Source organism: Erinaceus europaeus, chromosome 4 (assembly GCF_950295315.1).
Source record: "Erinaceus europaeus chromosome 4, mEriEur2.1, whole genome shotgun sequence".
Lineage (NCBI taxonomy): Eukaryota > Metazoa > Chordata > Mammalia > Eulipotyphla > Erinaceidae > Erinaceus > Erinaceus europaeus.
Genome location: NC_080165.1, coordinates 120,393,483 through 120,420,012, shown reverse-complemented (window position 1 = coordinate 120,420,012; position 26,530 = coordinate 120,393,483). Strand labels below are relative to the sequence as shown.

Sequence of the window (26,530 nt, the reverse complement as noted above, 5' to 3'; positions counted from 1 at the left end):
ATGTGGGCCATTTTGGATCCAGGAACTTGGGTGTTCTTTCAGTTTCCTGAATGTTTGAAACATTGCCCAGATGTGGACATTTTTCTTCTGTGATTTCTTTGAAAATATTCTCTTCTCTTCTTCTCTGTCCCCAGATATCCTAATAACTCTTAGATTTTTTAATGGAGTCTGCATATTCACAGAGGATAATTTCATTTGTCATGAAGCTTTTTTTTTCTCTGACAGCTTTTCACTCAGAGAATATTGTGTTTGTATCTTCTAGCCTTGATATTCTCTTCTCAAGCTGATTTATTCTACCTACTAAGCCTCTTATGTAAGCCTCAAATGATCCAAAGTGTTCTTCATATCTTGTAGTTCTGTTCAGAGTTTTCCTTGTGCATCTTATTGCTCTTTGTTGACATTATCTCTGAGATCCTGAATTTGTGTCTGTATATTATAGTTAAGTCTTGGATTATCTTCATAATAAGGTTCCTGTGTTCAAACTCAGACATTTTTTCCAAATCTTTGTGAGTTTGAACAGCTGGATATTTTTCTGTTTTGGCTAAGTGTGGTTTCTACTGTACAGCCAGCTGGAGGCTATATTGTTTATATGTCATGATGTGGAGTAGGAGAGGTTCTTCCTATAATCTGGGATATATTTAGACAGAATAAATTCTTGCTGCCTTGTTTCAGACTATACTCTGGCCTGTGGAAGTCCTCTGCCACAGTCTGGGCAGGCCACAGAGTTTTAGTTTCTGTCAAGGTTTTTCCCACCTTCTTAGGCAGAGCCTGTGTTTCACTGTATGTTTGTACCAAATTGGTGCTGCCTGCCAACTGGCTGTTGACTTCCAGTTCAAACTGTTTTTTTTTCTCTTGAAAGTGTGTCCTGTACCCCTTACCATATATGCCTACACTCACTTGTGACTTAGAGAATTCCTTCAAATGTTGTGAGATTCCAGGAATTTCTCTCTCTTTTTTGTTTTGTTCTGTTTTTTAATTTGTTTTGTTTTTTGCTTTATCTAGTTGTTTGAGGACTAGATATTTTGGGTGCTGATATTCTGTGGCTACCCCTCTTTCTAGAAGTGCTAGTATTTATTATTTTTATTGGTTCACAACTGATATGATATTATGCTGGTTTCAGAGGTGCAACATAATAATCTGATATTTATGTCTATGTGAAATGATCACCTCAATATAGTGTTTGTTCTTATTCAACTTCTTGATTGTTTTATGAGATAAGGAGGGGCAAGAAGGGATTTATAACTTATATAGAATAAATTATATATTACTATATTCCCACATAGTTGGATTATAAATGGCTAATTTGTAGGTCTTTGTGAATGGTTAATATTCAAATTTGGGGGAAGGGAGTATAGACTGATAGGAAACATTTTTTTCACCAGTTATTATGATACATTATATATATATATATATATTGGGTTGTGGGTCATGGCACATTTTTGCATAAAAATATGGGGAGAATAAGGTGGAGAACCTTAGCCAGTTGCCAGGGACCAGAGATTAGACACATCCCAGGGTGAAGAGAATGTAACCATAGCCAGTCACTATACAGTTGATCAGAAGAAGTCAGGTGGGAACACACACATATGACATCTCTAGCTAGGACAGTGTCAAGTGTGTCCCCCTCCACCACAAGTTTCAAGGAGTAAAATTTATGTATTACATGACATTGTTCAGACAAAACAATGAGTGGTTATACATTACATAGACAAAGATCAGAATACATTTCTAAGGGAGAAAACAGCAGGGTAAGGGTACTTAAAACTATCATTATCCAAATGTTATTATGTCAGGTATAATCTTTTGATACCATTAGATATTGAGTTTATTCCAGTTATTTCATGCACAGTCTCCAGACCCTTAGATTTATGGGGGATCACTGTGGTAATCCTAAGACTCTGCTGCTTGTGGGCAGAAATCTATGAAATATCCAGGCTTGACCTTAGAGCAAGATTTTGTGATAATGGGACAGAGCCTGAAATACAGGCCTCATACATTAATCAAAAGAATATACCTGGTAGACAAATAATATATTTTGCAAACACAAATACAAAGGTAGCAATCAATAGCATTTCCAATAACAAGTATCAGTAAGTTTGGGATCAGCAAACTTCTTTAACATAAAAAAATAGAAAAATACATCATTATTTTTTGACAGCCCAATAAATATGTATATGAATATATAAATGTATATATGTACGTATATATGGAACATAATTTATTCAAAATAAATGTTCTGATATATAAATTTCTTAGTTGAATATTCATGTATAGAAACACTATGCAGATCTATAAAAATAAAATTGTACTTAACTGTATATCTAATGAGCCAGATTTATTGAAAAAATATCACAATTATGAAACTATGTGATGTCGAGACCACTTTTAGAAAAATTATTTTTATTTTTTTACTGGGGGATTAAGGTTTTACAGTTGACAGTGAATACAATAGTTTGTGCATGCATAACATTATCAATTTTCCCCACAACAATGCCACCCTGTTCCAGGACCTGAACTTTCCCCCTGACCACCCTAGAGTCTTATTTTGCACCAGTCTTATTATACACCAACTCCAGTTCAAGTTCTGCTTAGTGTTTTCTCTTCTGATCTTGTTTTTCAACTTCTGCCTGTGAATAAGATCATCCCATATTCACCCTTCTGTTTCTGACTTAACATCGTTTCTTCAAGCTCCTTCCAAGATGGGCTGAAAATGGTAAAATCACCATTTTTACTCTGAAAATGTCCCATAGTTCTAGTTTATCTATCTCTTCACTTAGCTCACTTGTTTCTTTATTGATTTTCTTCCTGGATGATCTGTCAAGTTGAGAGAGCTGGGTGTTGAAGTCCCCTACTATTACTGTGTTGCTGTTAATATATTGCTGTAGCTCTTTCAGTAGATGTTTGATGTAGTTAGATGGCCTTGAGCTCATATTCTATGGTCATGAGTAGGAACATTCTAAGTTGCACCAATTTCAGGACCCATCTTTCTCAGGTATATGGAATATGTTATCTAGCCTCCATTCAGAGGATGGAACATTCTCTACTGTTGTTGATCTACATTAAGGTCAAGGTCTTATGGAGGCCCACAAAGGGGTCCATTATTTTGTTCCTGATGGAGATGGCCAGTGACAAAGGAGAGAGGGATCTATTCGAGGTCTAGGCCCATCATGTCTGTATGGGAATCCCAGGTCTCCCCGACTAGGACACTATCAGGTCACCCCGGCTGATGGGGTGATCTGATAGTGACTAAGGAGTCATCATTAAGATATGCCAGTCTCTTGCCCTTATTCAGCTTTTGCAGTCCTTACTTTGATAAGGTTAGCTTCGGAGTAACTGAAGGAAGTGTAATAGGAAGTAGGTGAGGAGGGCATCTAGGTCTAAGTAGAAAATATTTCATTAGGTACTTTATGGTGTCTTTTTATGTCTTTCTGCTTTCTTGCTGCATATATTGACTCACTGCAGATTATTGTGCACTTCTGCTTTCAGGTATAAATTATGCCCTAAATTAATGAATATATATATATATATATATATATATATATATATATATATATATATATTCCTATTGCATGGGACCTGGTCTGTATATAGGTTTGGGGGCTTTGTTTGGAAGTGAACCGCCTAAAATGGAATTAAGGAGTACTATGAGAAAGGAAAGGTCTTACCCAAGTAATGAGGCTGAAGGGTTGACATTCCATGCCTGACATCTCTGGACACACTCCGAAGTGAAGCATGCTGAGGTGGTACTTGTTGCTTTGATTAAATTAGGATCAGCAGATGCAGAATCAGTTGGTATGAACTGAGAGAAGCATGCAGGAAAGTGAGCCTCACCCTGGACTGGGGGAAATTGGGCTTTATAGAGGAAGCGGGAGGTTCCTGCTGTTTTAGGGTTAAAGAAAGCGATAGTTATTGCTATAATCAAATTATTTGTCAAGTTGGGTTAATTTTGAATATCCCATTATTAGTATTTGCTGTATCATACAAGACTTCACCATAATTTATGTCCTTTGATGTTATTTATATATAGCTGTATCTTATAAAGTAACACCACTGGTTGCTTCTGTTCTCCCTGATCTAAACTTTTAAGAGAGTCAAGATTTCAAAGAATAAGTCATTATTAGAAATATATTAATAATTTGAGCCCACTGTTAAAATTCAGTCCAATTACCAGTTTGAAGTCTTAAGTGCTTAGATTGAAGGAACATATACTCACCTATGGTCTGTTGCATTAAAATGTTTGAGACATTCAATCAATTTTCCCCCTCATATTAGTTAAATAGTGATTTATGAGAGTACAAGTTAATAGAAGTGTACATTAACACCATTCCCACTACCAAAGGACTGTATCCCCTCCGCCCCCCACTCTCCCAGTGAAGCTGAACATTTACTCTGTCATTTTTTGGATAGAGACAGACACTGAGAGGGAAGGGAAGATAGTGGAGGAGGGAAAAAGACACATGTAGCACTGTTTCACCACTCATGAAGTATGTGGAGTCTAGGGACTTGAACCTGAATCCTTACTCACTATAACATGTACACTCTACCACGTCCATTGCCCAGCCTCCAAATTCCTATCTTGAATTTCCCAGTTGTTTTCTGATCAGTAATGGTTAACTTACTTTTAATGCTTATGAAAAAGTCTCCAACATTACAATATAGTCTTTCTTAGACTACAGAGTATCCTAAGGTAGAGTCTATTAGCTAGTGATTTATTTTACATATTTTATTTATTACTATTTTTAATGTTTTGTTTTTTATTAGAGACTTAATATTGATTTACAAGATTGTAAGGGGAATACTTGTAATATGGGAGTAATTCCATACAGTTTCCATCACCAGGCTTCTGTAATTGCTTCCCTGCTGGACATGGACATTAGCACATCAATCCATACCCCCAGCCTGTTTCTATCTTGCCCTCATGGGGTAGGGCTCTAGAAAGGTGAGATTTCAGGACACATTACCCAGGGAGGTCAGGATGGCATCATAATAGTGCCTGCTACTTAGTGGCTGAAAGGCTGTAAGATATAAAACACGACAAATTGTTTAATAAGCAGGAACCCAATAGAGCAGATAAAATTAGGGGTTTTCAGATGGGGGAGAACTTAGGAATTCTATCTTATGTACATTGCAAGGGGTCCATGACTTCAGTAATTTTTGCCTGAGCCTGATATGCATGCAGGTAAACTAAAAACATTGTCTGCGAAGATGTTGTCAGAGTTTAGAACAGGCCTAGGGAGCTGGATTATGGCAGAGAGTAGCTCCCAAATATGAGGAAAATATATAAATACAAATGACTTTTTACCCGTCTATCTGAGCTAGGGCCTATATCTATTCATATTTAGCACAGGGGCTTGTGTGACCTCTGAGTCCCTGTCAATCTGAGATTGAAGTCCATGGTCACAGATAAGAACATTCTGTGCTGTGCTCTTACAAACATATATATCTGTAAGTTTGTTTTTGCAGTATTTCTGCTTATGCTTCTATTGTGCTGGTTATTGCTGCCCAGCAGGTGGTACTATTGTTGTGATCACTGGGCTTCCCTCTGTATGAGGGGCTGTGGGGTGTGTGGGCTGTGATTATGTTTGTTATTATTTCCTTGAGCTGTATGGTGTGTATATATGGGTTTTTTTGGTATGATTTCAATTTGAAACCAAGCCTCAGGGGGCTGCTATTCAGCAAACGTTGTGTTAAGAGGATGCTGTAATTTTTTAAAAAAATTTATTTATAATAAGGAAACACTGGGCTCACTTTCTAACAAAGTCCCATAACCTAGATATACACCAGTTTCTGTGAGAGAGAGCTTATATTCACACGTATCCATAAACTACTGCAAAATATATACCTGAAAGCAGAAGTACACTAGAGTTTACAGTGAGTACCTCCCTAACACTTCCTCTCCACTATTCCAAGCTTTGGGCCCATGATTGCTCAACAATTTGTTTGGCCTCGTATGTTAACTCTCCTTTCAATCACCAGGTTCCAGATGCCACCAGGATGCTGGCCAGGCTTCCCTGGATTGAAGACCCCACCAATGTGTCCTGGAGCTCAGCTTCCCCAGAGACACACCCTACTAGGGAAAGAGAGAGGCAGACTGGGAGTATGGACCGACCAGTCAACGCCCATGTTCAGCGGGGAAGCAATTACAGAAGCCAGACCTTCTACCTTCTGCAACCCTCAATGACCCTGGGTCCATGCTCCCAGAGGGATAGAGAATGGGAAAGCTATCAGGGAAGGGGGTGGGTTATGGAGATTGGGTGGTGGGAATTGTGTGGAGTTGTACCCCTCCTACCCTATGGTCTTGTTAATTAATCCTTTCTTAAATAAAAAAAAATTAAAAAAAATAAAACCCTAAAAAAAAAAAAAAGGAAACACTGACAAAAACCATATTATAAGAGGGGTACAACTCCACACAATTCCCACCACTAGAACTCCGTATCCCTCCCCCTTCCTTTCCCCTGATATCTTTTCTATTCTTTATCCCTCTGGGAGTATGGACCCAGGGTCATCATGGGGTGCAGAAGGTGGAAGGTCTGGCTTCTGTAATTGCTTCCCCTCTGAACATGGGCATTGACAGGTCAATCCATACTCCCAACCCGTCTCTCTCTTTCCCTAGTTGGGCAGGGTTCTGGGGAAGCAGGGCTCCAGGACACATTGGTGGAGTCCTTTGACCAGGGAATTCTAGTTGGCATCATGGTAGCATCTAGAACCTGGTGTCTAAAAGAAGAGTTAACATATAAAGCCAAACAAATTGTTGACTAATCATGGACCTAAAGGCTAGAATAGCAGATGAAGAGTTGGGGGTCTCTGTTTTGTAGATAGTTAGTAGGCCTATTTTAGTTATATTCCAAAGGGCCCATGACTATACTAGTTTTTTTTTTTTTTTCTTTCCTGAGCCTGACATTTTATGTGCAGGTAGATCCAAGTTGTCTGGGGAGATGATGTCATGGCTGGAAAAAGGACCAGAAAGCTGTATCAGGGAAGAGAATAGCTCCCAAATATGGGAAAGGTATATAATTACTGTTGACTATACACCCCATCAATTTGATCTGATCTGGGGCCCATATACAGCTTAGGAGCCTATGTGATCTCTGTAACTCTCTAGATCTGAGCTCATATTCTGTGGTCATGAGTAGAAACATTCCAAGCTACTCCAGTTTCAGAACCCATCTTCCTCAGATGTAGCATAGGGTATGTTGTCCAGCTTCTCTTCAGAGGATGGAACATTCTCTACCGTTATTTATCCAAGTTGAGGGCAAGGTCTATGGGGGCCCACAAAGGGACTTGTTTTGTTGTTCCTGATGGAGATGACCAGTAACAACGGGTAGAGGGATTTTTTTCAAGGTCTAGGCCCATTATGTCTGTTTAGGAATCTCAGGACTCTCTGAATAGGGCCCCAGCTGATGGGGTGGCCTGATAGTGATTAAAGAGTCATCGTTAAAGTATGCCAGTCTCTTGCCCTTATTCAGCTTTTGCAGTCCTTGCTTTGATGAGGTTAGCTTTGGAGTGAGTGCGAGAACTGTAATAGGAAGTAGGTGAGAAAGGTATCTAAGTCTAAGTAGATACTATTTTATTAGTTACTTTATGGTGTCTTTTTATGTCTTTCTGCTTGCTTGCTGCATATATTGACTCACTGCAGATTATTGTGCACTTTTGCTTTCAGGTATATATTTTGCCCTAACTTATGGATAAATGTGAACATATGTCCTATCATATGGGACCTGGTCTATATCTAGGTTTTAGGACTTTGTTAGGAAGTGAACCACCTGGAATGGAATTAGAGAATCCTCTGAGAAAGTAAAGGTCTCACCCAAGTAATGAGGCTGAAGGGTTGACATTCTACCCCTGACGTCTCTGGACACAGTCTGAAGTGAAGCATGCTTAGGTGGGACTCCTTGCGTTGATTAGGTTGGGGTCAGCAGATGCAATATCATTTGGTATGAATTGAGAGAAGCATGCAGGGAAGTGAGCCCCACCCTAGAGGTTCCAGGACTGGGGGAAATATAGGCTCTATAGAGGAAGCAGGAGGTTCCTGCTCTCTTAGGGTTTAAGAAGACAATATATAGTTATTGCTATAATCAAATTATTTGGTAATTGGGTTCACTCTGAAAATTCCATTGTTAGGATTTGCTGTATCTTACACAACATTACCATAATTTATGTGCTTTGACATTATTTATATATAGCTGTGTCTTATAGAGTAATGCCACCAGTTGTTTCTGTTCTCCCTGGCCTAAGCTTTTAAGAGAGTCAACATTCCAAAGAGTCAGCCTATGGTCTGTAATGCTGTACTTCTGAAGATGTCTCAGCTGTAGTTGGTGAGTTTTGTTAAGATCGTTAATTGTAGATATTTGTTGTTTTCAGTGTGAGTCTGCATTGTCTGCCCTTACTCCATGGCCACACCTCCTAGAGTATCCATATATTTTTTGAATAATAATTTCTTTTTATATCTCTATTTACTTATTTTGGAGAGAGACAGACATTGAGAAGTGAGGGGAAGAGATACTTGCAGCACTCTTGCACTACTCATGAAGTTTCCCTTCTACAGCTGAGGGCAGGGAGTTTGAACCTGGGCCCTTGCACACTGTAATGTGTGCACTCAACCAGAGGTGACACCACTCACCCCCTATTCTTTGTAACTCCCCTTATTTATTTATTTATTTACTTGAGGATTAATGTATAGAATAATTATTTGCACGTGGGTATAGTTCCTCATTTCCATGGAATAGACATCTACAAAACACTCTCATCTCTAATTTAGGTCATGCACCAGAATCCCAAAGTTCCCATAGGCCCCACCCATCCTCTTCTTCCACTGTATTCTTTGCTTCGATAAAGTATCTCATAAGAAAAAATAAAGCATTTTTTAGGATTGCAGTCGGGTGCAGGTTTAAAATAATCAGGGTTTATTACATGGCTATACAGCTGTACAAAATGGTGTATTATAGGTAGAGCAAGATATGCGATTATCAGCAGAGATATAAGTTACTCATTATGGCTGTTGAAGAGAGTTTACCAGCTAGCTCAGTTACATGTGTTCAGTTCCCAGGAGAAGCAGCCATGGCAGGAACCGCGAGTGAGCACACAGCAAAACTGGGAGCTAGGTGAGTGCTGTCCCAGAACTGTGAGGTGGGGGCGGGGGCAGGGGGGAGGAGAAGGGGCCGGATTTCAGGCTACCTGCAAGTTAAATAACTTGGTTTACATAAGTCTGTCAGCCTGATGTCAGCCATATGCTAATTGTGTCCCAATTCCTATTGTGAGCCCCCATGCAGCACCATAACAAAGAATACCAAACCCAGTCTAGCTTTTACTTTGTTTCCCTTTTATGTCCTTGTTTCTTAAATTCCAGCTATGTGTGAGATCATCCAGTTTTCATCTTCCTCTCTCTGGCTTATTTTACTTAAAATACTATCTGTCTCAGTAGTATAACTTCAACCCTGCATATGTATATATATGACACCATACCCACCCACCACCATTCTAATGCCTTTCACCATTAAGAAATTTACTCTCCCCATTACTCTCACCTCCTATCCCTTCTGCCCTGGTAACCATTGTTTCTCAAAGTCTAAGAGTTCACTTTTATTGTATTTGGTGAGTTCATGTCTTTTTTTTTTTCCTCTCCAATTATTTTTCTTAATTGTCTGTATTTAGCAAAAGTGTCAATAAGGAATAATTTATGAAGTGATGTTAGTAGGCCTGGTCACATAATCTTTTAATTTAGGCTTTGCATTTGTGGAAGGGACTATTTTATTTTATTTTATTGGAGGCCACCTGTGCTAGCAATAACTCAAGAAGATGACTAGCAAGACAGGACAATGGAAGAGAAGCAGAGATTGTTAACTAGTGCAGAAAGGACTGAGATACATGAACTCAGCACTCTGAGGCATTGTTTTTCTTGCCTCCCAAATGCTGTCTAGTGTGCAACAGCAAATTGAAACTTGACTGAACTTACCTGATTCCCAGATGAAGATTTCAGAACACTGATGAAGAGGTCAAAGTTTCCTGTTATGACTAACAGATTTGGGCTTATAAACTCTAGCTTCCCACTTTAAAGGTGTTGTCACTGTATAAGTGTTGGTTGGGAAAACAAATCCAGGATTTACCTTTTTTCCTAAATGAAGAGGAAACACTACAAATGCTTTTCTTTAATTTTGAAATTAATGTTTAGGATAAAAAAACGGACAATTCTGATTTCTTTTAATCGTATATGTTTTGTTCAGATGAGTATAAAAATGGGCATACTGTATTTTGAACATTTTTATTATCCAGTGCCCTCTCCTTTGACCTCCTGGTGAACAGATATTCTAGCTAGGAAAAGATAAATAGTTGACCTAGGAAAGAGAAAAGTAAAATAAAAAATTTGGATTTTTGGCATTCAGAGCAGTTTTTCATTCCAACAGTGTCATAAAGCTCCTTATACAAACTAGTAGATTTTGAACAGCTGCACAAAATCAGTTATCTCTAGTTAAGAAGTTAAGAATGTATCGTGTGCATTTATATGTTAAGTGTATATTACTTAGTTTATAGCAGTTAAAATCAGTTTTTTCTGTGGTCAGGAATGGCAGGTGGGTTAGGGAGGTGGAATAAAAAACAGTTATATATTTGATTCTGGGTACTGTACATAACAGAACAATGCTCTGTATCCCTCTGTCTCTTACTGTTTCTGTCTCCTTCTTCCAATAAAGAAAAAAAAATGAAAAATGTAATAGCTTTGCTGATCCTGAATTTTGTTTAGTCACTTTGTGGTTTCATTTAGAAAGATGTCTCTTTTATTTTTTTCTCTGGGGTGCTTAATTTAAGTTGGAAGATTTTTCTGGGCTATTGGTATATTTGATTCCACCGCCTCAAAATTTATACTGTTTATTAATACTTTGATAGGGAAATAGGCTGATTGAGAAAGCAGCTAATAACTTGAAAAACTGTACTCTAAAGGTGGAGGTAGAACCTGATACTCTGTCTCCCCCACTTTCCATGTCATTTCCATTGTCCATGCAGGTTATAAAGTAGCTAGTATACTTCATGCAAGTTGTATTTCTTAATGTCAGGTTTCCTATTTATAAAACAAACGAAGAATGATCTCTTGGGGATTAATAAGAAAAAATGTTTTCCTTTTTAAATAGTGGAAGTAAACAATTTTTTTTCCCTTCTGATTATCTGTGTGTAATTTACTGTAGTTATCTGTTGGAGGAAGTACTCACCCTGGTCTGTTCTTGCTTACTTTCCTTAAAGACACGTACTGATATCCACACCTCTTTAGGCTGAGAGCTCACAGTTGTAGGCAAGGATATGGCTACTTCTTTCACTGACTGCCAGTCCTGGAGCACTTGCTTTCAGAGGAAGAACCAGGAGGTGGAGCCTTTTTGCTCACCGCAGCCAGTTCCCTTCTCCTTTCTCTCTCTGGCTGTGCATTGGTTCCTCCTGCCCCGTGTGCTTCTCCTTTGAGTGAAATAGGCAGGGTGTGCTCGCAGACCGTGGTATAAACTGCAGTTTCTGTTTGGGGTGCCCTGAGAGGAGAACAGCAGGAAGGAAAGACAGTACCAGTGCCATGGGCCAGCTCTGCTGCTTTCCTTTCTCAAGAGATGAGGAAAAAATCTGTAAGTGTGATTTGTACTGTGAGGAATTCTAAGTGCTTGACTATTTTGTGTGGCTGTGTTCTTCTAGAGCTAGTTTTGTATTTTCTCTTATGGGAAAGATAGCAGAATAACGAGTTGTGAAAACAATGGTTTTTAGTAAGTGTGCCTTAAAATGATTGACAAGTGTATAGTTAATAATTAACTGTCAGAGTATAGCAACTTAATAAATAGGCTATGTTAAAAAATACCATTTCAGAAATATAGAAACTCATTTTTTATTTTTATTTTTTGTTGGTCGTCTCATTTTTATCACACCCTCTAGAGTCAGAGTTTAGTTTTGAGTTTCTTTAAATCACTGCATACAATTTGATTAATGCAAGTCAGATGATTTCATCTCTAAAATGAGCATATTTTCATAGCAGTGTTCATTAACAACATACAGAGAAGTAAAAGTGCTTCTGAAATGAAGTATGTTAATCATTGGCAGCTATATTCTTATGTCCTATGCTTTGTTCTTCATGGAGGGGATTCAGGTGTAACTGTGAAATCACTCCAATATTGTGATTCCATTTTCTTTTTCTTTGCATATTTCTAAGTGAATGTTTGGCAGATTCCACATTGCTTCAGACTCAGAAAACAGAACTCAAAGTGATGACATTTGCATTCAAAAATTTTTCCTTACTAGTTTGTGTATTCACTTACATTTTAGCTTTGTTAAATGCAACATTGACACTTTAACTAATGTGCTAAATAGAATTTTACTAATTGTACCCAAATATTGAGTTTTCTCTTATTTTCCAATAAGCTGTTTGCAGGCATGCCTACTAAATTTGCAAGCATGGTTTTGCTGTTAGTGCTTTATTAAAGTAAATTTAAATAGGTCTGTAGATTCTCATGATATCTGGTCCTGATACTCAAATGTCCACAATACATGCTGCTGCTTATTCTTTAAGTTAACCTCCAGAAATAGTAAAATACTACACATTCCCTACTTATTCTTATGGGAAATGAGCTAGGTTTTTTGTTTGTTTGTTTGTTTGTTTTTTACAGGAGATCTTTTGGGAATGCTAGGGGTTCAATGTTAACGTCTCATTGTTAACAAACACTAATAAGCTATGTTCTGTATTTTACTGGAGAAATCAGTTTTCTATACAATATTCAGTGATCCTGATCTTAAAACCTGAGATGACTTCACAACCAAATTATTTACTTCCTAACAACAAGCATTGATATTTGTTTGGCAGCCAAAAACTTTTCAGTTATTTGTCAGCATGATTTATTTGCTGTTCCTGAAGTTTTGGTTGATTGATTCATTTCTTGGGCAACATCAATACCTGGAAAAAAAAATCTTGGTAGGGATATGGGAGGGATAGTTGCTTATTTCCTTCCACTTTTCCACTTCTTATTCCATTGCTCCAGTTTTTCCTGTGGGCACCTGCATGCCTTCTATTCTCTTTCTCTTCTTCCTCTGTCTTATAGCAGTCTTCTTGGCTCTAACTGAGAAAGTCAAGTTCCAAACTGAATAAGGGATTTCTCCTTTCCTGTTTTTCTTATCTGGAATAATTAGACTATAAACTGTTTGGGTTTTTTTTTACCATGAATCCTAAGATTGATGGGAAAACACACACACACACACACACACACACACACACACACACCATTGTCAAGTTTCAAAAATTAAAAGGAAATGAAGATAGGACATTATTTGAAAGTGGTGTTCTGGGGGACCATGTGCAAGGACTTGGGTTTGAGCCTTTGCCCCCTACCAGCTTCACAGGTGGTGAAGCAAGTACTGCAGGTGTCTCTTTGTCTCTTTCCCTCTCTATTTCCTCCTTTCCACTAAATTTCTCTTTGTCCTATCAAATAAAGAAAAAAAAATGGCTGCCAGGAGTAGTGGATTTGTCATGCAGGCACCAAACCTCAGATATAACTCTGGTGACAAAAAAATAAAGAAAAGAAGGAAGGAAGGAAGGGAGGGAGGGAGGGAGGGAGGAAGGAAGGAAGGAAGGAAGAGAAAGAAAAGGAAAAAGAAAAGGAAGAGGTGCTTTATTTCCAAAGTGCAATTTATGGTTTGAATTAATAAACCAACATGCAACTTCTTATTCACCCATGCTAGTCCCTTTGTCTTCCCCAGGCTCTCCTCATCATCCTTCACCGCTTATATTGATTGATTGATTTGATTGATTTGATATGACAGAGAGGAATTGAGAAGGGGGAGAGAGAGAGAGAGAGAGGTACCTACAGCACTGCTTTTCCACCAGTGAAGGTCCTCTACCTCCCTGCAGGTAGGGACTGGAGGCTTGAACCTGGGTCCTTGCATGCTTTATTGTGTAAACTCAACCAGGTGTACCAGTCACTGCCCAGTTCCCATCTCTTTTATTTTGTTGGTAAGTACTGCTATGCTGTTGGTTATGTCAAACCATATAGCATTTTTCAAAAAAGGAGTAGAGAGTTCATAGCCAGCATGCTTCCAGAAACATGTAAATTAGCATTAACTCTAGTTAGCAAGTTCATAAGTCATGACAGTAACATGTACAAGAATCCATGGTAGACATTTGGGAGGGCCTGACATTTTTGTGAACTTGCTACTGGATTGTATACTAACTACAGTGGTCTCATTTGTCTTTTGTGTTCTGCCTACTGGCATTGTTAGCCAGCTTTTAGCCATGTGCTCAGTGAGAACCTAATGGAGCAGAACATTAAGCTTTGACTGTCTCCATCCTTCTAATTCTACTGTGAAGGGTGATGATTCTGCTAGTACCTGCTGAGGGCAGCTGAAATTATAGAGATTGAAATTTAAGTTTTGGTGACAGTTTAAATTTTGGATGTCATTCTCAAAACACAGGTGAGTTGGAAGGCTCGTCCTCTACAGTCTTGCAGAGATACAGAAAGGATATACACAGCTGGCCACGTGGTAAGAGTCCAGTGACCTCTGCCTGCTCCTACTTCAATTTGCTCCTGCTTTCACCCTTTGGTGGTGGTGGTAGATAGAACTCTCATTTAATTATTGTGGGGGGAGGGGCTAATGAATTCCAGCACATTTTTCTATACGTGTATGGTTTCCCAGTTCTGCACCTCTTATTAGTACTGCTGTTTTAATCTACTGCTATCAAACAGAATGATAATTTTTTATTGACTAGCCACACAACACACCGATTAGAGAGTGAGCTGGTGTATAGCCAGAAATATTGACAATAGGGTGAGTAGTCAAATATATTAAAACTCAGTATGGGTTACTTACCATTTAAGGTATCACTGGGCATTTAGACCCTCTTTCTTTCAATTTTAGTTGTGGAACTGTTCCTCTTTTGGCCACAGTCAGTAGAATCTGTTGGATGATAGATGAGTATTTCTTGGAAGATTAAATGAGCTTATCATGTTGCCATACAGGAACATCCTTAGCATTAAACATTGCTAAAGTGCTTTAGAATTAGCAAATATTATAGATATTCTTCAGTGTAGTTTTTGTTGTAATTTTATGTAGCACTTTCTTTTTCTTTGAATTACCCACTTTTTTTTTTCTTTTTTCTTTTCTTTTTCTTTTTTGCCTCCAGGGTTATTGCTGGGGCTTGGTACCTGCACCACGAATCCACTGCTCCAGGAGGATATACTGTCCATGTTTTATCATTGTTGTGGTTATTATTGTTTTTGTTATTGATGTCATTGTTGCTGTTGGATAGGACAGAGAGAAGTGGAGAGAGGAGGGGATGACAGAGGGGGAGAGAAAGATAGACACCTGAAGACCTGCTTCACCACTTGTTAAGCGACCCGTCTACAGGTGGGGACCCAGGGGCATGAACTGGGATCCTTACTCCGGTCCTTGAGCTTTGTACCATGTGCGCTTACCCTCTGCACTACCACCCAACCCTCCAAATTACCCACTTTGTTTTACTGAATGTTTGAAAGGCAATACACGAACAGGAGTGTTAACTGCAGACTTACTGACTACTGCAATTGCCTATTTCATAAAGTAATCCTTAACAGAAAACTCAGTGATGACACAGGCACCCATTGTTATTAATTGCATCTAACTAGAAAACATTTTCCTTGCCTTGCCCTTTCCTCTTGCATGTGTTCCTGTTTAGAAATATATTACCTCTATGGGAAATGAAACAGGTAAATGTCCAAAGATGAATATTATTACCTCAAATGGCACAAACTTTCTGCCACTGGAAGTAGTCAATCATAGTATGAGATATTTTATTTTATTTTATTTTATTGTGGGGAGGTGCTAATGAATTACAGCACATTTGTCTATACATGTGTATGGTTTCCTAGTTCTGCATAACAGCTGCCTGCTACAAACTCTTGTCCTCCCCACTGCCCCCTAATCAAGGACCTCCAGCTTCCTTTCCCCCAACTAGGGATGTTTTAAGGGACAAAGGAACAACATGAATAATGCTCAGTTTTTTTCCAGTTAGCCCTGGTATTCTGTGGTGCTGAAAATAAAAGTGTTAGTATGTATTCTACCAAACCCCATATTTTAACTTTTACAAGTATGTATTTTAATAATACCCACATTTTACTATTTAATATAAAGATATATTTTTCCTTTCCCATTTGTTGCATTTATTTAGATTTAAAATCACTTCATTTGGGTAAATAATGATTTATAAGACAGTTACCACATGTGTACAATTTGTATTCTCCCAGTGATAGATTTCTGCACAGCATGCTCTCAACTGACTGACATTTTTCCCCACTATATAAGTTTTTTTATATTTATTTATTTTCCCTTTTGTTGCCCTTGTTTATTGTTGTAGTTATTGTTGTCGTTGTTGTTGGATAGGACAGAGAGAGATGGAGAGAGGAGGGGAAGACAGAGAGGGGGAGAGAAAGATAGACACCTGCAGACCTGCTTCACTACCTGTGAAGCGACTCCCCTGCAAGTGGGGAGCTGGGGGCTCGAACCGGGATCCTTACCTTGGTACTTGCGCTTTGCACCACATGCGCTTAACCCACTGCGCTACTGCCCAACTCCCTATAGAATGTTGGTTCCCCAGTCCCCTTTCTGGTCCCTCCCAATTCTCTGGGTTTTGTTTGTTTGTTTTTGTTTTTTTTTGCCTCCAGGGTTATTGCTGGGGTTAGGTGCTTGCACTATGAATCCACTCCTCTTGGACGCTATTTTTTTGTTTTTATTGCCCTGTTGTTTATTGTTTTTGTTATTATTGTTATTGCTGTCATCATTGTTGGATAGAACAGAGAGGAGGAGAGAATGAGGACACAGAACTTTGGGGTTGGAAGTGTGCAGAATTATACTCCTGTTATCTTACAGGAGTTTTGTAAATCAGTATTGAGTCACTAATAATATAGTTGTTTACACATGACAAAAACAAAACAAAACAGCACGAGGAGAGGTTGAGTTACCATGATCTTGAAAACTTACTCATTTAATCCTATTTGTCCCTTAGAGTTGGAAATACAGTCATGATGTTCTGTCTCTTCTTCCTCATTTCTCAGCTTCCTCTTTCTCAACATTTTAATTTATTGAATTGTTACCTTGTGCCTATTATGATAAAAGAATTATTTGGAAATCTGTCTATGAATGTAGCTATTAGAAATAAATGTTCTTGGGGGCCGGGAGGTAGCGCAGTGGGTTAAGCACACACAGCGCTAAGCACACACAGCGCAAGTGCAAGGATCCGTGTAAGGATCCTGGTTTGAGCCGCTGGCTCCCCACATGCAGGGAGGTTACTTCAGAAGTGGTGAAGCAGGTCTGCAGGTGTCTGTCTTTCTCTCTCCCTCTCTGTCTTCCCCTCCTCTCTCCATTTCTCTCTGTCCTGTCCAACAACAATGACATCAATAACGACAACAATAATAACAATCACAAGAACGATGAAACAATAAGGGCAACAAAAAGAAGGAAAAATAGCCTCCAGGAGCAGTAGATTTGTGGTGTAGGCATGGAGCCCCAGCAATAGCCCTGGAGGCAAAAAAAAAAAAAGAAAGAAATATTCTCTAATTGTCCCATTTAAGAGGAGAAGTAATAGGAAGCAGTTATTTTGGGGAGTTTTTAGTTGAGGTTCTCTATGGGTGCTGTGGGGTCAGGAGCTTTTAGGAGGCTAGAAGCCCTGGTACTTAGTATTTGATGGCCCCTTTCTGAAGTATTAAAGCCCAGCAAAGCCTGGGAGCTTTGTGTAACCTGAGACTACATTTTACATAAGATTTCTGTAGAGAGGGTTGGGGAGACAGCATAATGGCTCTGAGGTCCCAGGCTGGGAGTATGGATCGACCTGTCAGTGCCCATGTTCAGTGTGGAAGCAATTACAAAAGCCAGACCTTTCACCTTCTTACTCCATAATGACCCTGGGTCCATACTCACACAGGGTTAAAGAATAGGAAAGCTATCAGGGGAGAGGATGGGATATGGAGCTCTGGTGGTGGGAATTGTACCCTTCTTATCCTATGGTCTTCTCAGTGTTTCCTTTTGTAAATAAATAAATTTTTAAAAAAGAAGAAAAAAGAGGTTTCTTTTTAAAAAATATATATTTTTGAGTTTTTCTTTTTTCTTTTTTTATTTAATTTTTTATTTATAAAAGGAAACATTGACTAAATCATAGGATAAAAGGGGTACAACTTCACACAGTTCCCACCCTCTGGGAGTATGGACCCAAGGTCTTGTGGGATACAGAAGGTTGAAGGTCTGGCTTCTGTAGTTGCTTCCCCCCTGAATATGGGCATTGACTGGTTGATCCATACTCCCAGGTTGCCTCTCTCTTTCCCTAGTGGGGAAGGGTTCTGGAGAAGCAGAGCTCCTGGACACATTGTTGAGGTCGTCTGTCTAGGGAAGTCTGTCTGGCATCATGCTAGCATCTGGAACCTGGTGGTTGAAAAGAGAGTTAACATACAAAGCCAAACAAATTGTTGACCAGTCATGGACCTAAGGTCTGAAATAGTGAAGATGAAGAGTTGGGGGGCCCTCCATTTTGTAGATCATTAGTAGGCTCATTTTAGTTATATTTCAAAGGGCCTGTGGCTATACTAATATTTTTTTGCCTGAGCCTGAAATCTAATATGCAGGTGGATCCTAATTATTTTCTGGGGAGGTGGTGTCATGGCTGCCAGAAGGACCAGAAAGCTGGATCAGGGAAGAGAATAGTTCCCAAATATGGGAAAGGTGTATAAATATTGTTAACTGTAAGCCCCATCAGTTTGATGTGATCTGGGGCCCATATTCAGCTTAGGAGCCTATATGACCTCTGCATCCCTATAGATCTGAGCTCACATTCCGTGGTCATAAGTAGGAACATTCCAAGCTGCCCCAATATCAGGACCCATCTTCCTCAGGTATAGCATACAGTATGTTGTCCATCCTCCTTTTGGAGGATGGAATATTCTGTACCATTGTTGATCCAAGTTGAGGGCAAGGTTCTATAGAGGCCCACAAAGGGGTCTATTGGTTTGTTTCTGATAGAGATGACCGGTAACAATGGAGAGAGAGGGATTTATTCAAGGTCTAGGCCCTTCATGTCTGTTTGGGAATCTCAGGACTCCCCAAATAGGGCCCCAGCTGATGGGGTGGCCTGATAGTGACTAAATAGTCATAGTTAAAGTATGCCAGTCTCTTGCCATTATTTAGCTGTTGCAGTCCTTGCTTTGATGAGGTTAGCTTTGGAGTGAGTGAGAGAACTGTAATAGGAAGTAGATGAGAAGGGTATCTACATCTAAGTAGACACTATTTCATTATGAAGTTGATACTGACTCACTACAGACTATTGTGTATTTTTGCTTCCAAGTATATATTTTGCCCTAATTTATGGATACATGTGAACATATGCTCTATCTTATAGGACCTGGTCTATATCTAGGTTTTGGGACTTTGTTAGGAGATGAACCACATGGAATGGGATTTGAGAATATATGAAAGGAAAGGTCTCACCTGAGTGATGAGGGGGAAGGGTTGACATTCCATGCCTGATGTCTCTGGACACAGTCTGAAGTGAAGCATGCTGAGGTAGTACTGCTTGTGTTGATTAGGTTGGGATCAGCGGATGCAATATCATTTGGTATGACTTGAGAGAAGCATGCAGGAATGTTAGCCCCACCCTAGAGGTTGCAGGAGACTGGGGGAAATATAAATCTAAAAAGGATGTGGGAGGTTCCTGCTCTCTTAGGGTTTAAGAAGACAATAGATAGTTATTGCTGTAATTACATTATTGGGCAATTGGGTTAACTTTGGAAATATCTCTTTGTTAGGATTTGCTGTATCATACACAACATCATCGTGATTTATGTCCTTTGACAGTATTTATATATAGCTGTGCCACTGGTTGCTTCTGTTTTCCCTTGTCTAAGCTTTTAAGAGAGTCAACATATCAAAGACTCAACCTATGTATTTAAAAGACTCAGTGTGATATAAAAGGTTTGAGACATTCAATCAATTTTTCCCTTCTCATATTAATTATTTATATGACTACAAATTGATAGGAGTGTACATAAACACCATTCCTCCCACCAAAAGACTGTGTCCCATTTTTTCCCTCTCCCCTCCTTCCCACCTCCCCACCCCGTGAAGCTGAACATCCACCCTCACCCTCAACCCAGGTTTTTTACTTTGGTGCCCTTCTCCAAATTCAGTCAAATCCTGCTTTGAGTTTCCCTTTCTGTTCTTCTTTCTCAACTTCTCTTTATGAGTGGGATCATCCCATACTCATCTTTATCTTTCTGACTTAGCTCACTTAACATAATTCCTTCTAACTCCATCCAAGATGGGCCAGAGAAGGTGGGTTCATTGTTCTTAATAGCTGTGTAGTATTCCATTGTGTATATATACCACAGCTTTCTCAGCCACTCATCTGTTGTTGGGCATCTGGATTGCTTCCAGGTTTTAGCTATTATGAATTGTGCTGCTATGAACATAGGTGTACACATATCTTTTTGTTGGGTATTATGGAGTCCTTGAGGTATATCCCTAGGAGAGGGATTACTGAGTCATATGGAAGGTCCATGTCTAGCCTTGTGAGAGTTCTCCAGACTGCTTTCCAGAGAGGCTGGACCAATTTACATTACCATCAGCAGTGCAGAAGGGTTCCTCTGTCCATATCCGCTCTAGCATTTGTTGCTGCTGTCCTTTTTGATGTATGGCATTCTCACAGGAGTGAAGTGGTATCTCAATGTTGTCATTATTTGCATTTCTCTGATAGTCAGTGACCTGGAACAATTTTTCATGTATTTGTTAGCCTTTTGGATCTATTCTGTAGTGAATGTTCTGTTCATATTCTCTGCCCATTTTTGGATGGGGTCATTTGCTTTTCTGTTGCTAAGTTTTCTGAGCTCTTTGTACATTTTGGTTATTAGCCTCTTGTCTGATGTATGGCATGTGAAGATCTCCCATTCTGTGTGGGGTCTCTTTGTTTGTGTGGTAGTTTCTTTGGCTGTGCTGAAGCTTTTCAATTTGATGTAGTCCCATTGGTTTGTTTCTGCTTTAGTCTTCCTTGCAATTGGGTTTGTCTCATCAAAGATATCCTTGAGGTTTAGGTGGGCAAGTATTCCACCAATGTTTCCCTCTAAGTATTTGATAGTTTCTGGTCTAACTATCTATCCATGTCCTTGATCCATTTTGAGCTGATTTTTGTTTCTGGTGAGATAAGGTGGTTCAGTTTCATTCTTCTGCATGTTTCAACCCAGTTTTTACCAGCACCATTTATTGAAGAAAGCCTCCTTCCTCCATTTAATATTTTGGGCTCCCTTATCAAAGATTAGATATCCATAGGTGTGTTTTTAAAAAATATTTATTTATTCCCTTTTGTTGCTCTTGTTTTATTGTTGTAGTTATTGATGTCGTCATTGTTGGATAGGACAGAGAGAAATGGAGAGAGGAGGGGAAGACAGAGAGAGGGAAAGACACCTGCAGACCTGCTTCACTGCCTGTGAAGTGACTCCCCTGTAGGTGGGGAGCCAAGAACTTGAACCAGAATCCTTATGCTGGTCCTTGTGCTTTGCGCCATGTGCATTTAACCTGCTGTGCTATTGCCTGACTCCCAAAAAGGTTTCTGATGAAACGGGGTGCTCCACTTTTAGTCATGCATCTCAATTGCGCCCCCAGCCCCTACTCCCTCCTTATTTTGTTTTATTTTATTTTATGGTTAGATAGTTGCTGTTGGTATTTGCCATGTAAATTGTTTCAATTTTCAGTTTGCTATCTCACATCTGACTGCTCAAGCAAAAATATAACTCACACTTTCTGTGCATTTTAAATATTCAGCTAAAGTTAGCTGTGGAGTTCAGCATTTCCAGAGTCTTGATTGATGTGTATGATAGGTAATAAACTGGCAAGCAGATGATGTGTTAAATCTCAGCTAGTCTATCTAGATAGTTAGCATCCAGGTCTTATTTAGTCAGCTTCCTGACAAGTGGAGTGAGTCCCTGAAGGAGGCCAGGATGATGAGGAGCCTGAAGTCTTCATTGTAAACAAGTTGAAGGGCTCATGCTGCTTAGATGGCAGGAAAGAAAGAAGCAGAAGAATTAGTTGTTTATGGAGGGTTTTCCAGTAATAAAAGGCTTGGCAGAGAGAAGAATTAAAGAGAGAAGTATTGTACTAGAAGCTGTGATTTGAAGGGTGGATGACAGTCACAGGCCTTCACAAACCTGACTCAAGATCCCTATATTCAAGTCATCTCCAAAATATAATGTGTCTTTGTCCTAGAGTGTCCTCAGATTTGAGAGTCCCTGTACCCCTACACCTGACAAAATCTTACACCTGGTAAACTCCTACTCATTCTTTTTTTTTCCTTTTATTTATTTATTTATTTATTTATTTATTCCCTTTTGTTGCCCTTGTTGTTTTATTGTTGTAGTTATTATTATTGTTGTTGTCATTGTTGGATAGGACAGAGAGAAATGGAGAGAGGAGGGGAAGACAGAGAGGAGGAGAGAAAGATAGACACCTGCAGACCTGCTTCACCGCATGTGAAGCGACTCCCCTGCAGGTGGGGAGCCGGGGTTCGAACCAGGATCCTTATGCCGGTCCTTGTGCTTTGCGCCACCTGCGCTTAACCCGCTGCACTACAGCCCCGACTCCCTTACTCATTCTTTTAACTCCAGATCCATAGCCCATAAGCAGTGGCCCACCATTTTGAATGTGTTTCATGTCCCAGCTCCTGTCATATATTAACTCAGCGGTTTTCAAAATAAGGTGGCCCTTCTGGCAGCATCAGAAGCTAAATGGTATGGAAACATTAAACCCACTTTTATTCTGATTATGTTAGTGATAACTTTTTTCGTTAATGGAAGTACTACACTGGGATTCTAAATGCAGAGAGTCAAATTATCAGAGTCAAATTTTGCATTTGTAATTTTTTTTTTTACATTTTTTACTGTGTTGGGGTTTTCCAGATCATCTTTTGCATTCTTTTTGTTTTATATAGAAAAAGGGGAGATAGTATCATGTCACCATCTATGCAGCCTCTTCTAGTTCTAGGTTGCTCCCATGGGGTGTGAAGGCTTGAACCAAAATCTTATTCATGCTAAAATATGTAATCTACAAACACTTCTTTTATTATTATTATTATTCATTTAATAATGATCGACAAGACTGTAGGATAAGAGGGGTACAATTCCATACAGTTCCCACCACCAGAGTTCCATATCCCATCTCATACCTTTAAAGCCTTCCTTTTCTTTATTCCTCTGGGAGTATGGACCCAGGATCATAATGGGGTGTAGAAGGTAGAAGGTCTGGCTTCTGTAATTGTTCCTCTGCTGGACATGGGCATTGGCAGGTTGATACATGCTCCTAGCCTGTCTCTGTCTTTCTCTAGTGGGGCAGGGTTCTGGGGAAGTGGGGCTCTAGGACACATTTGGTGAGGTCATCTGCTCAGGGAAGTCAGGTTGACATCATAGTAGCATCTGCACTTGGTGGCTGAAAAAGCATTAAGATATAAAGTAGAATCATTTGTTTTATAATCGGAAACGTAAAGGTAAAAGTATAGCAAGTGAAATTTGGGGTCTCCATTTTGGAAAAGGCTAGTAGGTTTATTTTAGGTATATTCCAAGGGGCCCATGACTTTACTAATTTTTGTCTGAGCCTGACAGCTAACAGGCAGGTGGGTTAAAGGTAAGGTCTGGGGAGATGGTGTCAGAGTTGGAAACAGGACTGGAAAGCTGGATCAGGGAAGAAAGCAGCTCCAAAATATGGGGAAAATATATAAATACTGTTAACTGTAAACCCCATCAAGTTGATCTGGGGTCCATATTTGGCACAGACACGTGTGTAACCTCTGCATCCCTGTAGTTCTGAGCTTGCATTCTGTCTACCAACACTTCTTAATGCATAACATAAAAGAGGATAATTTAAGGTAGAGTTTTCAAACTATTTGGAGCTATCAAACTGTTTAAATATTGGGGGCCTGGATCTAGTTCATTCACCAGAACATGTACCCTGTGCATGAACATTAACAGCAATGAATGCATCAAATGGGGGCTCAGTAGTATAGTGCCTCTCGTCTACTCTCCTTTCCCTTTCTCTCTCTCTCTCAACAATGAAGAGTAAAATTGGACTTTGAAGGCTTCCCAGGGGTATTGTGCAAATATGAGATTCTGTGTTCATTCTCCAGTACTACATGAAATAAAACTATAAAAAAATTGATATACAATTTCAGGTTCTCATTTGGGAATATTGCTGTATTATCTGTATACCATCTAAAATGTTGGTTATTGAATTCATAGTAGTAACAGCTGGCAGTTGGTATCACTGTGTCCTACTATTAAAAAACCAAGATGTATTGCCTTTTGAATGACCAATTATATAATTGCCTTCATAAGTGATAGTCTTATAAACTTATTTTTCCAGATTTATTTTTATTTAATTTAACTCTCTCTAAATGATTTATTTAAATTTACTGTATTTTCTCTAGTAGTGTAAATTGAAGAGAAAAAATCACTGTGATGTTAAGTATCCACTATAATATACTGTATAGTATATTAACCTATTTAAATTTGATTGTATAATTTTTTGACTTACACAACCTAAAATTGTATACCTCAAGCTATTTGCAATTGTAGATATGAGATTAAAAGGCCTAATAAATTCTTTGATAGGAAAACAAGTTAATACAACATGCATTTTTCCTAAAAATATAATCAGCGTCCTAGTCTCTCCTAACTTTGTACACTATGTTTGTGTTATTCTTAGTTCCCCATGAAAACACTAGTATGGGGTAAAATACAGAAATAGTTTGGTGCTAAGACCCGGAAAGAAATTAAGAATCATATTAGCTAATTTAATGGTGAGAATTTAATATGAAGGATTCAGCAAATGCAGGAAGACTAAATGACAGATATGCAGTACTGAAGGAAAACAAAGGCAGTAACTTTTAGGCTAGGGGAACTTGGAGAGAAGGCACATGGAACTGAGTTGCAGATATCTGAGGAGGGCCTGCCCCAAAGGGGCCCAAGAACACAAACAAGGCACCTGCAAAGCTATGATTCTGGTCTCTGTGGAGAGGACACTCTCATGTTACTGTTATCTCTGCGAATGTCATCAGACTAATTATGGGATTGAGAAAAAAATATGAAAACTGAACTAACTGTTCCTAGAACCAGTGGCTATTGTCAGGGTGGGCAACCATAGCTGGGGGACACTGTGGGAACAGTAAGCAAAGGAGAGGGCAAGTTCATTTCTCCTCTAGGCAGTTTCTGCTTTCCCTCTGAAGTCATTTCTTGGAATAATTCAACATTAGGGATCTAGCTCCAAAGGAGAAATACATGAATCAAGTTCCAGCTGCAATGTTATTAAGTGATAAAGATAATAATTTTGTAATGGCTAGCAGTTGTTGTCTATATTTTAACAGTGCTCTCTCCCTTTTTTACACTGTTTTGTTAAAGTATGAACATTTCAAAAAATACACAGAGAAAAATATATATATGCTACAGTAATTCAAACTAATTGTTAATGTCTTTAAGGTAAATCTCTGTCTAGATCAGTTTAACAAACATAAAAGGAGCAGAGGCACTGTGTGTGTGTGTGTGTGTGTTTTCTTTTTCCCTTTGCCTCCAGGGTTATCACTGGGGCTCGGTGCCTGCACTATGATTCCACTGCTCCTGGAGGTCATCTTTTCCACTGTTATTGTTGCTATTGCTGTTATTGTTGTTGTTGCTGCTGCTGTTGTTGTTGTTGTTGGATAGGACAAAGAGAAACTGAGAGAAGAGGGGAAGACAGAGGAGGGGAGAGAAAGATAGACACCTGCAGACCTGCCTCACCTCTTGTGAAGTGACTCCCCCTGCAGGTGGGGAGTCGGGGGCTCGAACCCACACCCCTGCGCTAGTACTTGTGCTTAGCTCTATGAGCATTTCTCTTGGTGCACTACCCGCCAGCCAGCCCCCAAACAGTATTTTTTTTTATAGTAATCCATAGAAGTTTGTGGAAATTCTTTAGAAGTAATTTAATCTTTGTGTGTGTGTGTGTGTCATGTTTTGTTTGTGATTAATAGTAGGTTACAGGATTGTAAGATTACAGAGTATTGTCACACACTGAACCTACCACCAAATTTCTCTCCTCACACCCTCCCAAAGTAATTTAATCTTTTAAGTTAGTCATGTTTGTGTAGTCTTATAAAATGCTTCTTCCCCTTCTTCTTCCATTTATTTATTTATTTATTTATTTATTTATTTATTTATTTCCACTCAGCTTTGGCTTTCTGTTGGTACAGGGGATTGAACCTGAGACTTTGGCGCCTCAGGCATGATAGTATCTTTGCATAACCATTATGCTATCTCCCCCACCCTAGAATGCTTTTTTAAAAAAATGTAAACCAATAATGTTATTTGGTTATTGGTCCTTTAAACCAATAATGTTATTCTAAATTAATGATGTTTACAGCCAACCTGTCATGTAGAGACAAAGTGAATTAGGTGGGGGAGTTAGACCACAAAGAGGTAATGATTAGTGTTTGGGACTGATAAATTATGCTCTCTCATTACTTTGGAAGTCAAAGAAAACCAAATGCTCAGAAACCAGG

General features: G+C 39.1%; 1 protein-coding gene and 1 long non-coding RNA gene across 9 annotated transcripts in view; one reads left to right on the top strand and one right to left on the bottom strand.

The window, feature by feature from the left end:
- AKAP7 (A-kinase anchoring protein 7) overlaps positions 1 to 26,530 on the top strand; it is a 258,608-nt gene that overhangs the window by 92,913 nt on the left and 139,165 nt on the right. For 4 of the 8 annotated variants that reach the window (XR_009549585.1, XM_060190452.1, XM_060190448.1 and 1 more), the window contains exon 8: positions 14,419 to 14,487. The exons of 3 other annotated variants lie outside the window; for them this stretch is intronic. Coding sequence is in view for 4 of the 5 variants with exons in the window: in XM_060190452.1 (XP_060046435.1) it covers positions 14,419 to 14,487 (69 nt within the window). In the remaining variant the exon portion in view is untranslated. Of the gene's footprint in view, positions 1 to 14,418; positions 14,488 to 15,127; positions 17,153 to 26,530 lie in introns of those variants that run through there. One more of the 8 variants, XM_060190451.1, reaches the window with a different exon arrangement.
- Positions 12,437 to 19,591, bottom strand: LOC132538146 (uncharacterized). The gene is made up of 3 exons (XR_009549586.1): positions 19,453 to 19,591; positions 14,815 to 14,901; positions 12,437 to 12,907 (listed from the first exon to the last, which is right to left on the bottom strand). It is a non-coding gene; the product is annotated as an uncharacterized LOC132538146 (long non-coding RNA).